The sequence below is a fragment of the Eptesicus fuscus genome, chromosome 19, assembly GCF_027574615.1.
Source record: "Eptesicus fuscus isolate TK198812 chromosome 19, DD_ASM_mEF_20220401, whole genome shotgun sequence".
NCBI lineage: Eukaryota > Metazoa > Chordata > Mammalia > Chiroptera > Vespertilionidae > Eptesicus > Eptesicus fuscus.
Genome location: NC_072491.1, coordinates 45,293,653 through 45,314,444, shown reverse-complemented (window position 1 = coordinate 45,314,444; position 20,792 = coordinate 45,293,653). Strand labels below are relative to the sequence as shown.

Sequence of the window (20,792 nt, the reverse complement as noted above, 5' to 3'; positions counted from 1 at the left end):
ATGGGGAGATTATCCTGTGTTATCTGGGTGAGTCCAATATAATCACCTGGGTCCTCAAAAGCAAGAACTTTCCTGACTCTAATCAGAGAGAATTGACTTCAGAAGAAAAGCACGGAGAGATGTAACATGGTTGGCTTTGAAGATGGAGGAAGAGGCCACAAGCCAAGGAATGCTGGCAGCCTCTAGAAGCTGGAAAAGGACAGGAAAGAGATTCTCCCCTGGACCCTCCAGGAGGGAAGAGGTGATTATATTGAGATGTTCTTCCTGCTCCAACTGTTTTGTCCTAGTTCGATCCTTCAGCCTATAATTACATTCGTGTGTGATTATTTGAGTAATGTTTTCTCTCTGTCCAACTCCATGTCCCATTAGAGCAGAGATTTACTTTATATGATTTTGTACTTTTGTGTTCCCAGTGCTGATCCCCACACCTGGAATGAGGATGAAGTGCAATAACTATCTGCTGAATAAATAACCACCAACTGGCCCTGGCTGTGAAGTCAACCCTCTATTTGCCATTTATGTGTCTTTTAGAGAAAGAGCAAGAAAGGTACCAAATGTTTCAACTACAGGAGACACAGAATTGGATGTCCCATCGTGTGGGTTGTTTGGTGGTGGTGTTGTTGCTGGAATTAATTTTGCTTTGCTTAATTTGAGGGAAAGAATTCAAATGTAAAACACATAAACAAAACCACTAGGAAACAGATTTAAGCTGTAAAAAAAAAAACACCAAAAAACTTTAACTTGCCAAATGAATAAATTTAAATTAATCTTATTTAAGAACACAAGTAGGGACTGTAACAACTCCTTGGGAAATTAGTTTTTAAATATGTTTATTTTAAAACTGCAATATCTTCAGGGCCAGGGCTGCAAAATTAGGCCTAGAACATTATGGTATTTTTTTTCATTATTGTACTTTTTTTACATGCAGGGTAATAACCTATGTATAGAACACCAGACATAGCTGATTCCAAAATTATCCTTGCTTACGGCTTCTTCTCACATATTTATGATGCCATCTGATCTGAAAGTGCTTCAGACACCTGTGCTCAAGGCTTTTCATCATTTGGACATTAAAGCAAAGTTGATGAGCTCTATTTAACTTGAAAGGATTGTCAATTTTTGGCTTGTTTTGACTGTGGATGTGAGCAAGGTACATTGCTTTATCTTGACTTGACTTGTCATTTCACTGTCCAGAATCTAGCAGAAAGTATGACATCTTACTTCCAAATCCATCCTAAAATAATAGTGTTCTTTTCCTTTTTGAACAACGCAGATGTACATTGTGCTTTCTTTTTCACTTAACAAATATCTGTTAAATTTCTACTATGTGCAGATTCTATGATAGTCATTGGGGCAGAGAGGCAAGGAATTGAAATCTCTGTCCTCACGTAGCCACCATTCTATTAAATCACAAATGCCAGAATCCTGTTTGTACATGTCAGATTCTATATATTTTTTATAAACTGAAACATGTATAATTTTATTAATCAATGTCACCCCAATAAATTCAATAATAAAATAAAATGTTCTAATTGTGCTTTTTCTTAAACCTCATGCATGAAACATATGTCCTACCTGGTGCTCTTCTTGGACACACCATAATTTGGAGACAAAACAATATTTTGAGAAACTACTAGAATGCAAGATTCATGGCAATCTTTGTCTTATCTCTGTTGCATCCCCACTGCCCAGCACATAGGAGACACCCAGTAAATATTTTTAAATGAACATATTTATTGAACTTTTCACACTAAAAATAGTACATTTCTATTTTAAAAGTTTTAGGAGAAACAGACAAACAAGAAGGAAAAAAAAGATACAGCTACTTAAAAATAATCACTATTAACATTTTGGCATATTCCTCCATTTTATTTATGCACGTATATAATATTTTCTTTTTACATAATGCTATACATACAGTTTTCTAACCGATCTTTTTAAATTTTCAATGTACTCAATGCATATATTACATGCCCTCTAGTATTTTTGACTGCCTCATTATTGGACATGTTATTCCACACCTTATGCAATTAATCCCACTAGGAAACGTGGCCAATGCCATCAATGCTCTCTTTTCCAGCACTTTGGAAAAATAGGGCATCATGATTACTAGGACGTGAGTATCCAGGGCCAGAATTCAGTGAATAACACTAAGTTTAAAATCACACTTCTTTGATGAACCAAGAACATTCTGGAATGACTTTGCATGTGGAAGTAAACACCTTTTAGAACCGTTACCTATGTGCCAGGCTAGCTAAAGAAAACAATAGCCATCATACTTCCGGGATCAAGAGGGGAACCCCAATCGACTCCTCAATACCACCCAATAGCCCCTCCTGGTAGAAAGGAGAAGTGGTGCCATATTTATCTGTGTCTGAGGCTGAACATCCCAATTCCTTTGTTCCCTTATTTTAACTGAGAACGCCGGCCCCTCACTTTCACTCCCTACTTTAGATGGGGCAGCAGATCCAGATTGGGTTACTTTGAAGAGCCAAGGTTCACTTTCAAGAAAAACCGGCCCCATCTGACAAGTGCATAGGCTGTTGTTTCTAAGACTGCTTTTGAAATTAATCGTAGCCTGGGCGTCTGACAGCACCTACCACAGAGGGTGGTAAGCCTAAGTGCTGAATGGTGCCAACGGTGGTCATTCGGATCATGATCTATGGGTCGTATCTCGTAGGGCTATGTCCCTGGCTGAAGAGAATTCTCACTGGTACTTGGGGCTCCGCCCCTGCCTCTACACACATACTCAAAATTATATTTTATACACAAAATTCCCACTTGGAAATTGCCATAGAACATAAATTCAAATGGATTTCTCTGGAACTCACTACCACTGCCAATCACAGGCTTTGCAAGTGTTGGCTTTAATGGAAAACCAGCCTCATCTCATCTCTAGATGGGAATTTCAACAATGAAATATTTTAGGTGATTTGTATGAATTTTTCTCCAAGTTGTTTTGCAGCCTGAAGAAGTAAATGTGTTTTGTAAACTGTGAGGATTAAACAAGCTTAAGATATATGGGACAGGTTTATTTGCCCTAAAATTTTTATTGGAAAGAAAGTACTTCCAAATAAAATCTCAGACACAGAATTAAACTTTTCAGAATAAAACCAGTTACATAGAGAAAACATTCACCTAAGTCAATGTGAGGTCACCGTGGATTATTCATGCTGCCCACGGCTGAAAACCGGACTTGAAGCTTATGTGTGCAAGGTGGTGGCAGGGTTGGGTGAGGAGGGACTGCTCCCTTCCCGTCCCCTCCAAGTAGTGACTGGTTCTTAGGCCCTTTGGGTCCATCCCATTAGCACCCAGCACAGGGCCTGCACAGAGCACCCTCTGTATTCACAGGGGAGGAAGAGGAGAGGATTTGTAGAAAGGGAGGGGCCGGGTCCTCCATGATCCTCTACGAGCCCACAACAATCTTCCGGCTGATGGCTCCTGGCAAGGTGTAGATGAACAGGACCAGGAAGATGATGAGGATGATCAGAATGAAAGCGATGATGATGTACTTCTTGTAATTCTTCCAGATGAGGTGGTACAGGCACTTGAAGGGGCTCACAAACCAGGAGAAGGAGGTGTCTGGACGGCTGAGAGAGAAGCGAGAGAAAATTAGGGAAGGGCCCATGTTGTCCACATGCAGGATTCTCTAGACCTCGGGGAGAATTTCAGACTCCCACTTCTCCACAAGGAGAAGCCTGACAACAGGAGAGGAAGACTGTGTTGCCTTAAAGCAGAAGCAATCCAGCATTTGGGGCAGTAATGACTCCTCCTCATTTATAGTTTGGTCCAGAGAAGGGCAAGTGTCTAGTTAGAACCCAGACAGAGATCTGAGTGCCCTCCATCTGACCAACCCTGACCAGCTCAAGCCCCACCTCTTCCATGAAGCCCAACCGGATCACCCCAGCCCATAATGATCCCCCTCATTTCTAATTCCTACCTTACCTATCACTTCTCACTAGACTTAGCCCCTTTTGAACTTAACATATTTGCCTTCTACACTATGGTAACTATTTTATGAGTCTGTGTGTTCTCCCTACACAGATTGAAGGCTCCTGGAAGCCAGAGATTATGTCTTATATTTCTTCAGTATTCTTCACAGTAGGTACACACTGTAGGAACGCAATAAATAATTGTGAATTAATCTGTAAATAAGTTTCTAACACTATGATATATAAAAGGTAGGTTCTGTAAAGTGACCACTTATCTTGGGACATTTGTGGCCTGGGGAGGGATAACACAAATATAATTTGAAAGAGTATTTTGTATACATACTTCATATTTGTATATATTTACTTTTTAATTGATATATAACCATGGATTAAATTGAATAGAGTAACTCTTCTAGTAATTCTACTTCTGGGAATTTACTTTAAAGTAATAATTCATAAAGGGGAAATATTTTCCTATTATGATAGTGAAAAAAGGGTAGATATAAGTTAAATATTCAATTATGGGGTGGTAACCAATTCAATTATGGCCATTAAGGAATATTGCCTAACCATTAAAAATCCTAATTATGACAACTGTGGCAACAAAGCAGAACTTTTCAGCAAAGCATGCATGAAACATTAAGACAATTTTGTATGCATGATCAGAGAACGAGTAGAAAGTAATTCATGTGACATTCACATAAAAAGTGAGTAAAGAATATATGAAATTCTTCTAGAAAAGCTTTGTGGTAGTATTACAGAAACAAGCCTTCTCCGTTTGCCTCTGTATTGTTTTTAGAATATTTTTCAATAGAAACGAAAAGCTATGTGGATTGGAGGTGCCTGCTGGCTGCCTCCTGGCTACTCAGTTCGCCCAGAGCAGTGGTCGGCAACCTTCGGCCACTGGGATAGGGGCTTAATCACAAGGAACAACAACAGCCTGTAATTATTGGAGTCTAGGTCAGTGGTCAGCAAACTCATTAGTCAACAGAGTGGCAAACCAAGGCTCTCGAGCCGCAGTTTGCCCACCACTGGCCCAGAGGGTCCTCCAGAGAAATGGCCCATCCTCTGCGAGGGGGCTGCAAAGGGCCGTTCCCATTTCTGATGCTCCCACCCACGACCCCGCTCACTTGGGCTTGGCCAGGGGCTCTGGCTCCTTCCGCGCTTTCCCGACAGGGTTTTTCTCAGCCTCCTCCGCAGTAACCAGGTGGAACTCGGCCTCCACCTTCCCCTGCACAAAGACAAAACTCCGTTTCTAGTCACAAAGACCTGCTGGGGCATCCCCAACCTTCTAGAAAAGTGTTGTCATGTGGGAGACTGCCAGGAAGTATTTTGACTATCCCGCTGCTTTATTGTGAGAAATGCTGTTACCTGTTTGGTCCCGGGAGAAGCCATTTTTATGATGGACAATAAAAGCCCTGAAATGATGTTCCTGCTGAGTTCTGTGAGAGAGTCCCACATGTACACCGACACATTTACTGTCACATGTGCTATTTGTTTGTAGTCATTTAATTTGTGAAGAAATATTAATGATAGGAACTTACGATAATTAGGAAGGGGGCTGCTTACTTAAGTGGCGGGACCTTTTGAAATCTGCTGCTGCTTCCTTCTCTGTCAATGACTCTCAAGAGGAAATGGGTGGGTGTGTCTCCACATCTGCTGAGTGGCTTTTCCATCATCCTTCCCTGTTTTACTGTCCCTGCTAACTGTTTCATAATTACCCTTTTACCCTACACTTGTGATGTAAGTCTCGGATTATCAAGGAATGAGACAGGACCTCTGCAAAAGGCAGTAGTCTTTCTTTCTTGTTTATTCACTCATTTACGACTGGTGGAAAGGCAGCCACTGTGGAAAAATTAAAAACGGAACTGCCGATTGACTCAGCGACCCCATCTCTGGGAATATATGCTAAGAATCTCAAAACACCAACCAGAAAGAATATATTCACCCCCATGTTCACAGCAGCATTAGTTACAATAGCTAAGATCTGGAAACAGCCCAAGTGCCCATCAGCTGTGGTACATTTACAGGGTGGAACACTATGCAGCTGTAAAAAAGGAGCGCTTACCCTTTGAGACAGCATGGAGGGACCTGGAGAGTGTTATTCTAAGCACAATAAGCCAGTCAGAGAAAGACAATATCACATGATCTCACTTGTATGTGGACTCTAATGAACAAAATAAACTGACGAACAAAATAGGTCCAGAGACATGGAAGCATGGAACAGACTGCAGAATCTCAGAGGGAAGGCAGGGGAGGGTGGGAAGAGATTAACCAAATTAAAAAATTATATGCCCTGACTGGTTTGGCTCAGTGGATAGAACCTCGGCCTGCGGACTCAAGAGTCCCAGGTTCAATTCCGGTCAAGGGCATGTACCTTGGTTGCAGGCACATCCCCAGTGGTGGGGGGGGGGGGGGGTGCAGGAGGCAGCTGGTCGATGTTTCTCTCTCATCGATGTTTCTAACTCTCTATCCCTCTCCCTTCCTCTCTGTAAAAAATCAATAAAATATATTTAAAAAATTATATGAATATATGCATAGCCCATGGACACAGACAACAGTGCGTGAAGGGCTGCGGTGGGATGGGAGCTGGGTTAAGGGGGAAAATGGGAGATATCTGTAATACTCTCAACAACAACAACAATGATAGTTGTTACCTCTGACACTATTTCATGGATAGAAACACATAATTTAATGAGAATCATATCCTGCCCATACAGAAAACACCCGAAGATGTCCTAAGGACCCACACTCCCCCAGGAAAATAAAAAATGTGAAGAAAAGAGAGGCAGAGATTATAAAGTGAACTCTTCCCCAGGCACGGAGTCACAAGTTAGCATCACGCAAAGCCTGGCCCTGCCTCCCGTGCTGCCGAGCGGCCCCACAGCTGACTTGGTGTCACGCAGGCAGCAGGCCCAGGTGCTTACTGACTGTCTGATCAATGCCGCTCCTCATCCCCTCTCTCCACACAGAGCGTTCCGTCATCAGCACTCAACCAAGCAGCACGTGAAGGTCTTAAGCTAATCATAGCCCCCAAATGTAATTTTTAATCAGAGCTGGGGGGCAGGACCTTTTGAGAGACTATTAACTTAATGACACCCCTGGATGGAAGGAAAGGTCCTGAAAAGGCTAGATTTGTCGTTTCTGCACATGTTATTTATGGCTTCAAACTTCACCAGGCCTGGAGAGTGATGCCGGGGAGGCAGAGCAGAGGCTGTGTTCAGGTCAGACGTGCCTTCCTCAGCAATAGTGCTTGCTTATTCACACACACCCTCGCGGGCATGAGAGGAGGCATTCTCGTACAGTCATGGTGGGGACATATGCTGGCAAAATCCTTTAGGAAGAGGATTACACACATACATACATAGATACAGGTATATGCATACACATATGTATGTGTGAGTATGTGTGCATTATCTTCTAGCGTCATACCCTAGACCTAGGAATTCCACTTCTAGATAGGTAAATTAAGGAAATAAATAAAAACTTAGAAAAAGCTATCTGCACAAAGCACAGTCATTATTCTTTTGGATGTTCAAACTGTCCTGTCACCAGGAGATGTCCCAGACACATCCTGTGTTTTAGCTGCTCTAGACCCGGAGTCAGCCATTTCTCCAAAGATGCCTGGTTTCTTTTAGCACAAACTGGCATTTAGAAACCGGACCCAGGTGCTGGGAGTCCTTTGCTACTGGGCGATTTTCACCTTCTCATCATGCTTTGTTCTGCCCTGCATGACCCCTCATCTCCCTCAGAGAGAATTAGATCCCTCCCTCCTCTCTCTTCCTTTCTGCAATGAACACTTTGAATATTTAGTGCAGGACTGCACTGTTGATACATCTGTTCCACTCTCTGGACTCTCAGCTGGTTGAGGGCAGAGGCCAGGCTAACTTGGTTTCTGAATTCATCCATTCATCAATTAATTCATTGATCGAGGGTCTATTATGTGCTAAGCTGTGAAGCCAGAACTGAGTCCAGGGGTGGCATGTAACAAACCCTTAATAAGTACTTAGGAGGATGGAGAAGAATGAGCCTCATGCCCTTCATCCAATTCCACCAATCAGGGGGAGTACACTGAGCATGGAGGGAAGAGGAAAACTCCCAGGAAACACAAGAAAACCAGGCAGCTGCCATTCACACAGTCAGGCTCAAAGGGCATCCTTGCCTCGTATCCACTGGGAGGGGGAGGGAGAGGGAGAGAGGGAGGGGGACAGAGGGAGAGAGGGAGAGAGGGAAAGTGGGAGAGGGAGAAAGAGAAGGAGAAAGGGAGAGGGTGAGGGAGAGGGGTAGGGGTAGGGGGAGGAGGAGGGAGAGGAAGAGAGGAAGGGGGACAGAGGGAGGAGAGAGGAAAAGGGGGAGAGGGAGAAAGAGAAGGAGAAGGGGAGAGGGTGAGGGAGAGGGAGAGGGAAAGTGGGAGGGGGAGGGAGTGAAGGAGGGGGAGGGGGAGGAGGAGGGAGAGAGAGAAATAGCTCTCTATCCAGACCGGCTAGCAGAAGGGTCCTGATCTGACCTGGATGGGCTTCTGCCATTGGGCACAGGAGCAGAGGGGAGAACATGCCCCGCCAAGAGGAGGTCAGCAGCAGAGAAAGGAGGCCACGGATGCAGCCCAGTCCCATTCTCCACTTCACCGACCACTAAGCCTCCCTCCTCCCTGGCGGCGGCTGGAGGAAAGGGCAGAAGAAACGGTCTTCCCAGTATCTGTGAGAGGTCTGAATTCCTGCGTGAGCCACACAGTAGCACCAAGGGGCAGTGCAGGGCCGGGGTCAATGGCCCTCCCCGCGGCCACTCTCTCGAGGACGTCTCCAAAGGACGGGTCACTTTTTAAACAGAGACTCGTGTTTGAGGGCGAAAGGATGAGGTATTTATGGAAAATCACATCAGTTAGGACTTGATGCACAATTTCAAGAAATGTTGGTGGGGAGGGTAACTAATGCCGGGGGCCTAAGTTCAAGCCAAAAGGACAGAAAGCCACCCTGACAGAGATAGCTATTCAATCAAGAATGCCGAAATATGGACGGCTTAATGCATTTAGTGTTCAAAATCCTGCTTCTCAGCAGAACCTTTGCCCTACAGGGCTCCGTGTCACTCACTGCAAGGCGCTTCACTTGAAGTTTGCAAAATTACTCATTTAAAAGGCTTAATGCTCCCTGCCTCCCCTGACCCCGCCCCCTTCTCCTGCAGCTGTCACTTACTGTGAGTTCTTTGCTTTTAGCAAAAGGCCACCAGCCTCGCACGCGCTTTTGCTGGAATATGGAGATCTTGTTCTCATCACGGGCATTTTCAAACTTGCTGAGATCACAGGCTTTGGCAGACTTGGCTGCCCGGGGGAAACTATTGAGGTTCATTTCCAGGGAGCCTGTGAAGAGATGCCCAAAGCAGTTATGGAAGGGCTTTTAAAATCAATCACCACTCTTATTCACCCATTCACTCATTCATTCCTTCATCCACCATGCCTCCATCTACCCAATCATTCATTCATTCATTCATCATCCATCACCCATTCATCTACTGACCCATCCATCCATCCCTCACTAGTCATTCATTCAGCACCATATTGGATCGCTAGCAGGTACTGGGGATACAAACATGGCCAAGACTTATTTGGTGCCCTGAGAGCATTAATAATGTGGTAGCCGGTAGGAGACAAGGGCAGAGCTACAATATGACACTCCCAGGCCTCAGTTTCAGGTGTCATTGCTGCTGGGCATCTCTGCTCCCTGACTGTCTCTGAGCCTTCCCTGGCCTTGGCATAGATCAGCCTATGAGAACCCCTCCTCCCACCACACCTCCCTCTTCGAGTCCACTAAAGCCCTCCAGGTCGGGGACTAAGTCTTACTGTCTTTGTGGTTACTCTCCAAGACCTTAGTGGGCTCTCAACAAGATATTTTCAATGAATGAATATAAGGCAGACTAAGATTTTGTGCACTAGAGTCATGAAAGCACTATATATCTCTCTAATAACCCTTCCCTAGTACAAAAGTAATATTTGTTCATTGTGAATATTTAGAATATGCACATAAGCAAGACAAAAAGAAAAAATTTTCATCATTCTCTATGGATTAGTCCTTATCCTTATGCCATCATTTTCCTTGACTGTCTCTGTCACTTTTTCATATACATAGAAACATGTTTTATATAAACATATATTTTACAGAAAGGGGACTTTTCCTACATTCTTTTTTCACTCAATGCATCCTGCACATTTATTAAACTCATTAAGTATTTGCTGTGTTTAATGGCTGCAGGGTTATCACTTATTGAGTGCTTACTATGTATGAGGCACTATGCTTAGTTTTTAAATTATAGTAACACATATACAGCTCCCAATACTCTCTGAGATATGCAATATTACTACCCCATTTTTACAACTGAGCCAAACTGAGACACAGCGTGAACCACAAATTAGCTCAAAATTTAACAGCTCCTTCATGGTAGAGCAAAGATCAACTAAAAATTGTTTGAATATGTATCTTCCACCATATGGAAGCTCCATAACTTATTCAGCCAATCCCCTCTGAATGGCTATTGGGAGTGCTGCCAGTTTTTTACTACCATAAGTAGCACTGAAATTATTACCCTTGTGGTGAAATCACAGCAAGCCCCCCCAATCCCGGGACACAACGCTTCACATGCACGCGAGCTGATGAAGCCACTGGCTCACCCAGAAAGTCGTCCGAGGACAGCCTTTCAAAATCCCAAACCTGGAGCACCAACACAGCCGGCGTCTTGCACTCCATCTTCTCCAAAGAGAAGATGTTCTCCCTCTTGGTGATGACCATTTGCTTCTCAGCCGGGAGGTACTGAAACGGAAACAGGAAGCGCCAGTTGAAGTTCCCCTCGCCCGTCAGGGAGTTGTAATGCACGTCTGTCTCCTGCTTGTCATCCTCCAAGCCCTTTATCCACCTGCATAAAGGTAGAAAAAGAACTAAACACACGTTCTTCAGGCACCAGTATAATCGAGAGGGATTTCACTAGTTTCAATGTGGTCAGAGATCACAGTTTTAAGATGATGATATAGTTAGATTTAGATGGAAGCTTCCATTGATTCTAAAAGAGGTTCAAGGGCCTGAAACAGAGACAGACCCTCATTCTAAGCCGTGTTGGGGAAGCATTCAGTTGTTCATGGGTAGACCGGAAGTCCCATGCAATGAAGAAGGAACATGCAGGACATGTGAAGGTAGAATCAGTTTCCTTTTATCCTGGGAGCCCTCTTTGTCAGGGGTGCCACCTCCGCACCTGGCCTGGTGTTAAAACAAGATCACCTACTACATCAAGGCCTCTAAACCTGGCCTAATTTAGACCTGTGATTGCAGGGCTGTAACTGGCCACCTTCTTTCTGGTTGTGGGTCTCAAAAACCCAGCAGGCCTGCATCAGTGTGGCCTGGAGGGTACCAGGGCTGCTTGCATCCACCTGGGCTCCAATCCTGGCTCTAGCACTTACTAACTGTGCAGCCATAGACAAGTTATCTAACCTCTCTGTGCCTTGGTTTTCATCTGGAAAATGGAAGCAGTGACAGCACCTAGTTCATAGGGTTGTTCTGAGGAATTATCCTATATAATAAAAGCCTAGTATGCTAAGTGTCCGACTGTTTGATCGTTCGACTAGTCGCTATGATGTGCACTGACCACCAAGGGGCAGACGCTCCAACTGATAGGTTAGCTTGCTGCTGGGGTCTGGCTGATCAGGACTGGGTGAGATGGGCCGGACACACCCTGGAATCCTCCCACAGTCCCTCCCCGGCTGGCCAACCTCCCGCATCCCTCCCTGGCCCTGATCATGCACCTGTGGGGTCCCTTGGCCTGGCCTGAGCCCTCTCACAATTCGGGACCCCTCAGGGGATGTTGGAGAGCCGGTTTTGGCCCAATCCCCACAGGCCAGGCCAAGGGACCCCACGGATGCACGAATCCGTGCACTGGGCCTCTAGTATGAGATAATATGGTAAGTGCTTTTGTGTACTCCATATTATATATACAGTAAAACCTCAAAATAACAGACTGATTCAGGCAAGGGGTTGTATGTTAAATCTGAAAGTCCGTTGTATAATAAAATGGGTTTTTCAAATGCATATGTTAAAAAAATTGACAAATTAGTTTACCTGTTTTACTTATGTAGACATGTTTGTGTAATTAAAATTAAATCTGTATGAGTTAAAGTTTAATCTCACAGAGAAGTTTTCTGTATGTATTACTGTAATTTTAAATTTATACTGAATAGGTCTAGTAAACTCGAGCATTCATCAGTCACTGTAAGTAAGCAAAGGCACACGGCTGGGGTATGGGGGTAGGGGGTGGGGTAAAAGGGACAAGATTTAAGGACATAGTAGAAATGGGGCATCAATGAGGAAGAAGGATTCCTGCTTGGGGAAGACAAAGAGATACCCAGATGAGGCTGAGTTTTTTTCTGGGGGATACATGTTTATGTCACTTTTGCTTTTGATTCTTTACTCCCTTATCTCTCTCCCTGACTAGAGGCTAAAAGGAAGCCTACAAAGGCATTGTGTCATAGCCAAGGTGTAAGAGAGACATAAAATCCTCCCTTCCCTGAGTCCTAGGTTGGTATCTTTTTTATCAGTAGAACTAGTGAACAGGAAGTTTTAAGTTTTACTATTTGTATTAGTCTTACAATCTTATCACTTAATCTTCCACCAATAGCACCACATCTCTCTACTTCCTTCAGATGTAAATGTATTTTGAATGTTAATAGAAAAGCGTAAATATACAATATTTAATTTAAAAAGATGCTTATGTAAGATTTCCTCACAAAAATATTTTCATGTGACCAAATAAGACAAATACTTGACAAAGCAAGTGCCCTTATCTAACAAGGTGAGTAAGATGAACTCCTTTTGTGGGATGTGGGTGGATTAGCTTCCTTGAGGCATAGATTTGCTTCGGGATTAATTAAAGATGTGAGGAGGGGAAGAATAAGGAGGATGGAGTTTGTTAATGACCTTACCCTTTAACATAAATATCACTTGATTTTTGTCCTGTGAAGATATTCTCATCCTCTAAAATGACATCTTCAGTGTTCCAGATGGTTACTCTCAATTCATATCTGGAATAAGGGAAGGCAGCATTAGGTTGAAAACTATGAAAACTAGTGGGTGTCTATGGGATGCTTTGAGTCTGTAAGTTTCCTCAATTTCACCAAGTTCAAAAATATCAACACTTAAGGTCTTGGCTCTATCAAAACCAAGTGTCCCAGCTGGAATCACCAAGGACATGAATTTCTCTGAGAAGATCCTCCTTCCATTAACCAACATTTTTCAGAATGTAGAAGCTCAGTAATAGCCCCTACCATAGAACATGGACCACCACTCCAATCTCTACACCACCCCCTGCTGTAATTGGCCAGGTAGAAAGTGAAGTATAATTATCAGGTGCCAACTGATCAATGTAACACATGAGACACCAGCTCAAATGTCAAGATCAGTCAGCTACCATGGTCTCTCCCCCGAAGAGACCTGTAGTTGACTTACCCTTTGGGTTGCCTTGGTGAAATGTCAACAGGAGGTCCAGGCTGAGGCATATCTTTGGGAAACATGTCCACCCACATCTGCAGGCGGCCCTTATTAAGAAAAGACTTCCTTTAGCTTTAGGCGGGGTGGGGCGGGGGGAGTGTACCACATGAGCAATTGATCATTCACAGTTTTAACAGATAACTTTACAAGAAATGGATATTAAATACAGCTTAGTCACTTTATACATGTTTAGAATATTTGTTGACAAAGATAGAACTGACATTATTAAAAAATATTTTTTATTAATTTCAGAGAGGAAGGGAGAGAGAAAGATAGAAATATCAATGATAAGAAAGAATCATTGATTGGCTGCCTCCTGCACGCTCCCCACTGGGGATTGAGCCTACAACCCAGGCACATGCCCTGACTGGGAATTGAACCCTGATCTTCTAGTTCATGGGTCAATGCTCAAACAGTGAGCACCAGTTGGCTCACATAATGGTGACCTCTTCCACTCTCAAAATGGCCACAGTTTGGATAAACAATTCTATGATCATCTCAATTATGTGAGATCATTTATGTAAGGGACCTAGTACATAGAAGGCTCTTAATAACATTTATCTTTTCTTCCCTTCTAAGCCCTAACCCGGATTTCTAGTTATTTTTTTAAATCAAGTTTCTTCTTACCAGTTCTTCAAGTTAAGCCACTATCTATTGCTTCTCTGGGAAAACTAATGGGCTGTGTGCTTACTGATAGATTTGTCGGCAAGAGCTTGAACATATCCAATGGGTTTTGAAGTTTCTCAAATGTCAGAATTCTTCCAAAAGGGTTTGGCAGCTCATTCATAACAAGGAAAGAGCACTGAGTCCAACACTGACTCTAGGGCAGAGTTTCTCGACCTTGACATTACTGACATTTTGGGCTGAATGATTGGTTCTTTGTTGTGAGAAGCTGTCCTTTGCAATGTAGGATGTTTAGTAGGATCCTGTCCTCTGCCCCCTAGATGTCAGTAGCACCTCCACTCACTTGAGGGAACCAAAAATATTTCCAGACATTGCTAAATGTCCTAGGGCAGGGCAGTGTGTGTGTCACAATTGTCCCTCTTTGAGAACCATTATTCTAGGGCAGTGGTCGGCAAACCGCGGCTCGCGAGCCACATGTGGCTCTTTGACTCCTTGAGTGTGGCTCTTCCACAAAATACCACGTACAGGCATGCACATACAGTGCAATCGAAAGAGTACCCTAATTAAGTTAATACAATGTACCTACCTATATAGTTTAAGTAAAAAATTTGGCTCTCAAAAGAAATTTCAATCATTTGTACTGTTGATATTTGGCTCTGTTGACTAAAGAGTTTGCCGACCACTGTTCTAGGGCACACAAGATTAACTTTTAGGGGAAAAGTCACATTCCTTGGGGATGAACACTTGTATCGGGGCCAGATCTGTCTTGGCCACTACCTGCTCCATTCCTGGCTTATCCTTGTGGTACAGTGGACGGGTTTCTATGTGCTCAGGAACCAGCCTACACCCAGCCTCTGGGATATCATTCCAAGAGTGTAAAACTTTGAGGGCCAAGTGCTCGTAAGACTCCACCGTCTCATCTGCATGGAAGAAAGAAAAACAAAGAGACTGGTCAGCTGTGTGTTCCTATAAGGGGACAGTGATGGCCTGTCAGATGCATTTTAAACACACTTAAAGGTTCCTTTAAATATATTGAGACACAAAAAAAGCCAGCAAAAGAGAAAAAGAACAAAGAGAGAATGGAAAGAGGTGGGGGTAGTGAGGTAGGAAGGGGAAGGATATTGGAAGTTCAGAGAATGAGACATGAGATGGGTTGATAAGAAGACCCAGAAAATAGTCAGGGATCTTGGAATATAGGTCTCCTTGAATCAGATTTCTGCGGAGTCTGCAAATCACTAGCTGGGCTTCAAGGTTCTGGAGAGGATATGTTTCTTGGAGATACAAAACTGCTTGTTAACACCGTAGTGTGAGAGGGCCTGGGGATCAGCATGACCCAAAACAAGGTGGTGAAATGGGCACAATATATGTTCATGGATGTTCTCTGTGTTTTCTTGTTATTGCTTGGGATTTCCCTCCTACAAACTCCAGCTCAGAGAAAAGGTTCTTAGATCCGTCATTTACCAAAGAAGGTAACTCATGATAACAACTACTGGCAGAAACATTATTTGCAAACATTATACGGCAACAATTGTTGAAAGGATCAAAACTTCTTGACAAAGATTGGAATGGCTAAAGTTGACATAGGAAATTGAGCTTTTTTTTTCCCATAAAAAGGGGGGGGGCACAAAATAAATCTCCCAACAGTAGTAATTATAATCAGTACACGTTGATAGGGACAAACAAGCAATCAATGGACTAAATCTTTGTCATGAAGTTTAATCCATCAAGAACTGATCTTGAACATAATTTTAGATTTTTGGAGGGCAAAAAATTGTTTAATCATGAAATACAGGATAGTGATCAAGAAACTAAATAAAGCATAGTGTGAAAGAGAATATTCGTCAACATAAATTAATCAATATGTCATAAACACACTATCTAAATGTTAATTAATTCTGCATTTAAGAACCTTCAAGAAGTTTCCGAGGTCAAAACAACATGGTAAAAAGAAATCTTGACATCAGTTGGTGGGATCAACACAACAGTGTCCAAATATCCTTTGGCATGTCCTTAACTGGGCTCTTCACATTCGAAGATGCACGAAACAGACAAGGGTGACAGTACAAGATTGTTCTGATCATTAAAATAAAGGTGACTTTTCTTCTCATCCTAAGTTTATGAAAACTCCCTGGGATCTCCCTGTAGATGCCACGATGTTCCTATGGAAAATCTCCCTCTTAGTGTTGAAATAGGAGAGTTGTTGGTATAACATTTATGGGGCAATTTTGGTTGTGTCCAAGGATTTATTGTATTAACATTGTTTTTAAGGTACCTTCTGCCACAACAAGTCTACTTATGTGATCTCTAGAAACGTCAGAAATGTGCAAAAGTATGTATAAGGAAGTGCCTGGTAGCATTAAGTGTCAATGCAGAAAGTGGACACAATGTAAATAAATGGAAAAACCATAAAAATGAATATTATCAGTGATCATTTCAAAGCACAAGGGAGAATTGTCATAATCTATTTGAAACAGAAAAGACAGGATGCAAAAGTACATGACACATTTATAATTCTATAAAAATGTGATATATAGCACGCACACACACATGCACGCAAAATGTAAGGAAATATACCAGCATGCAACATGCTTTTCTCTGATTTGGGGATTATAAGTGATTTGCATTATCCTCTGTACTTTTCCATATTTTCTCCCCCGAGCATGCATCACTTTTACCATAGATGACCACTGTCCCCGGCCACCAACACCAGCAGAAGCAGGCTATTCCAAACAGCAAAGTCAGGGGGCTGCACTGTGGGAAGTTACCCGAGTCCTCTCCAGTGAAGACCGTTTTTCCAGAAAAGACCTGGCTTCCGATCTGTATTTTCCCGGGATGGAAGTAAGGCCCATCCAGCTTGTTGTCCTTGCAGAGCTTGGTGAGGATTTCCGTGGGCTTGGACGTGTCTCTCCAGGCATTGTACCCTTCTCTGCAAAGTGGAGGGAGGACACAGAGGGGGAGGCCTGGCTTCCCCTGGAAGGTCACACTCCATGTCCCTATTCAAAGGGCCCCCTCAGATCTGTGTGGTTTCCTTCAGATTCGACTTGCCAGTCTATACACTTGGGCTAGCGGTTTTTGTTTTGTTTTCTCTCTTTTCTGGTCCAAACCTCTGCCTATGATGCTTGTATGAAAAGCAGGACTGCTGAATAGCTTGTCATAAAAATCTTGTAAGTTATTTATTTTTTTTAAAGAAATGTAACTTAAAAATTTGAAGCGAGATTCACATAACATAAAATTAACCACTTTAAAGTTAACCAAAATCAGTGGCATTTAGGACGTTCACAATGTTGTGCAACCACTATCTCTATCTAGTTCCAAAAAATTTCCATCACCCCAAAAGAACCCTGTGCCCATTAAGCGGTTCCTCCTCCCTCCCGCCTTTGGCAATCACCAACCTGCTGTCTCCACGGATTTCTTTGCAGGCTGTTTTTGCTCTGCTTCTAACAGAATAGCCATTTGGCTGCTATTTATTCTTAGAGAAAAGTCTAGCTCATTCTTTCAGTTTCTCTGCTTCTTTCCTCCCCTCTGCTGCCCCCACCCCCAAATCATACTGTAGACTCATGACAAAGGCAGAAAGTCTATGCGTGTTGTTTCTCTAATCAGTGATTTTCCTGGTGCTGAGTTTCTAAATCTTTCCAACCCTTTCATCCCTTAAAAAGAGCTTTTTGTTTAAAGGTTATTATCTGGCAATGAACTGCTCTCTAAGAGCCATGACCAAGATGAGCTTGGATTTCTCTGCACATTGGGACCCAGGATTCATCAGAACTTAACTTGTCTAAGCATTTAAATCAATAAAAACATGGCTACAAAGCCATTGTCCTACATCATGCCGGAGATGAGGGCCCTGGAGTGACCACCCAAGGCCAGAGCCACACACAGGCCTCCGCAGACACAGGTGCTCTTGTCTTATTCTAAAACCTTTTCAGTGAACAAAGGTTGTAAGCTCGCTGACTAAACTATTTTGCTGCTAGGTAGTTCCACTGTCTGGAAATTCTTCTGAACAAAGGACGCACCACGCTGGCCTGTGGCTTCCTGCCCCGACTTCAGAGTTAGTACAGCTAATCATGCTCTGAATGGTACCCTCTCCCGTACATGAGGGTGATGAGAATACCTCGGAGGCTTATACAGTCACTGGGGTCCCAACACTGAACTGGCTTCCTAGGCTCAGAGGAGAGGAGCCCAGCCATAGATACGTGCCTGAAACCATGCCATGAAGGGAACAAGCACACAGACTCCGTTCATGTGCATCTAAATGGGGATAGCCCTCCCACAGAGCCATTTGGACGAATATACTAATTTCAATGGAATAATCTATATCTACAGAGGAATACCTAGCTAATTGTCAGAGGGGTGTGCAATGGCTTTTGTATGCTTATAGCAGCAATATTTCTAATGAAATAAGAAGGAAAAATATAAATGCCCTAAAGTTCACAAAGGCAAACTGGTCATATCATTTTATAATAAATTCGTATGATGGAACACCATAGAGTGAGTAAAATAATTATGTTGAAGGATGTTAAATGATATTATAGAATGCTTATGAAGGCTTAGTGAGACAAGTAGTTTACAAAATTGTACAGAGAATATAAATCTAACTTTGGGGGAAAATAGAATAGAAAAAAATACTAAAAGGAAATACATAAAATTTGTTTACATAAGTTATCTCTGGATGGAGTAATTTGAGCATTATTTTGTACTTTCTGTATTTCCTAAATTTTCTACTATAAATACATATTATTTTATATTCATAAAAATATTTGTAAAAGTATACCATAAAAATCTAATGAACATTTTTATATTTTCTTAGCTGAAATTTGTAATTGTAAGATTCTAATTTTTTCTTTAAGATATCAGCTACATTAAAAAAAAAAGATGGTAGTCTATACTTTCAAATTAAGCAGAATTCAAAATCTTTGTAAAGAGTGAGAGCTGGGCCCATACTTGCTCCATTTTTAAGTTGGGGATAACAGCTCACTGGGTTTTGAGAGAACTGACTGAAATACTCTATGGAAAGTGCTTGGTATGTCATAGGTGTTGGTTATAATTAACTGGGATATTGGCATTTGTGTTATAATAATCCTTCTTCTTCTGGCATCACTCCCCTTCATGGAACTCTGCCACCAGGCCCAGATGATGGAGTGAACACATGCAATTCAGCTCCTGGCTCTTGGAGGACCTTCCCACCATTGCCTCCCCAACCCAACCCCCCTCTAGGGCAGCGAGCATTTTCCTCAACCCAGCCCTGCTGACGGGGAGCCCATTCGAAGCTGAGCCGTGGCTGGCCTTCCTGGAGCAGGCAATCGGAGCCTGCAGCCTCGGGACCTGGGGAGACTAGCAGTGTCTCTGCGGGGCAAGAACTCACATCTCGTACTGGCTCTGCAAGCCGCAGATGGCTCGGTGTTTGCTGTAAAAGCGGTTCTCCAGGTCGATCCTGGTCTCGCCAATGAGGTCATCTGTCCCGATCATGTCATGGTCGTAGATCAGGACGGAGAGCAGGGACTCCTTTGGGAACGTGGCCTGGATCTCAAATGACCTGCGGTCCAAGCAGAGGCTATGGGAGTCAACATTTGTGACAGGGGACATTTCCCAGTTTCACATTTAGCTAGCCTGAAAGTCCGCATGAACGCACTAAACACTCAGGAGATATTTATTTGGTTTGATTTTTCACTAGGACACAAACAATTTCCAATTCTGTTGTCACTTTTCAGTAGCCAATAATCTCCTCATTCATGGGCCATCAGTTTCCGTCTTTAACTAGGGGGGCAGCTAGACGGAGAGGAAAAACCTTGGGTTTTGGTCTCAAACTGATTCTCAGACTTGGTTTCGAATTAGTACCTTCCTGGTTGTAAAACATGGGAAAGTTTCTTCATCCCTCTTAGGCTCCTTATGTGTAAATGGGGATAAATGTCTTCTTTATAAGACAGCGTGGTGGTTAAATGTTGTTTTAACCAAGTAACAAAGTGCACATTTTTACTTCCAGGCATTGAACTGGCGCCCAATAGATGCCATTCCCGTTCCCGCCCACTTTTGCTTCATGGGGAAGTACAGCTGCGCTTATTTGAAATGCGAGCCCTATACAAGATGGACAAACCCTGAAGAGTAGGATGGCAGGGCTGGAATGCCGTCTCTACAAGGTTTGAGCCCCAAGAACAGAGACCCGCCTTCTTCCTCTCCGCACTGTTGGAGCCTGCATGCCCCTGCAGAGAGAAGACAGCAGTGTTTCCTTGAGCCGCCAGGGACCTCAGGGGTCACCACATCCAATCCCTTCACTTTATAGCAGAGGACGTTACAATAAAGAGAACACTTGGCCAGGAGCATAAGTCAGGCCCAACTCATAGAAGTGCCAGTTTTCTGATTCCTAGTTCTGGCTCTTACCTGGATGCCACATCAGTGCAAGGTGTTAAAGGGACATCCTGCTGTTGGACTTCCTGGGACAATGCATTATCCATGCGACTGAGCATTAGAGAAGCTAAGAATTAAGCCCTGCATTTTAGGGAAATGTCTTCCTGAAAACCAAATCAGGACACACCACTGTTTCTCTATTGTTCTCGGGGCAACGTGGGGTGGCCTGGGAGCAAGGGACGGAGAGGAGGCGGGAGGGAGAATGAGGGCCCATTATTTCCCACGTGCCCACGAGCCTGTCTGGGCTGCTGCCCGCGTGCCAGATCCACGTGGCCCTGACTCTCACTCTCCGGTGTGGCAGGAACTGCAATCACAGCAC

The 20,792-nt window shown here is 43.3% G+C and overlaps 1 protein-coding gene across 1 annotated transcript in view; it reads right to left on the bottom strand.

Annotated features, from left to right (window-relative positions):
- Nucleotides 1-3,282: 3,282 nt before the first annotated feature.
- FER1L6 (fer-1 like family member 6) overlaps nt 3,283-20,792 on the bottom strand; it is a 97,108-nt gene continuing 79,598 nt past the window's right edge. Inside the window, exons 32-40 of the mRNA XM_054708378.1 lie at nt 19,434-19,604; nt 16,840-17,000; nt 14,852-14,994; nt 13,409-13,497; nt 12,886-12,984; nt 10,591-10,832; nt 9,122-9,285; nt 5,063-5,163; nt 3,283-3,590 (exon numbers count right to left, since the gene is read on the bottom strand). Coding sequence (XP_054564353.1) covers nt 3,407-3,590; nt 5,063-5,163; nt 9,122-9,285; nt 10,591-10,832; nt 12,886-12,984; nt 13,409-13,497; nt 14,852-14,994; nt 16,840-17,000; nt 19,434-19,604 — 1,354 coding nt within the window. The 3' untranslated portion in view covers nt 3,283-3,406. The remainder of the gene's footprint in view (nt 3,591-5,062; nt 5,164-9,121; nt 9,286-10,590; nt 10,833-12,885; nt 12,985-13,408; nt 13,498-14,851; nt 14,995-16,839; nt 17,001-19,433; nt 19,605-20,792) is intronic.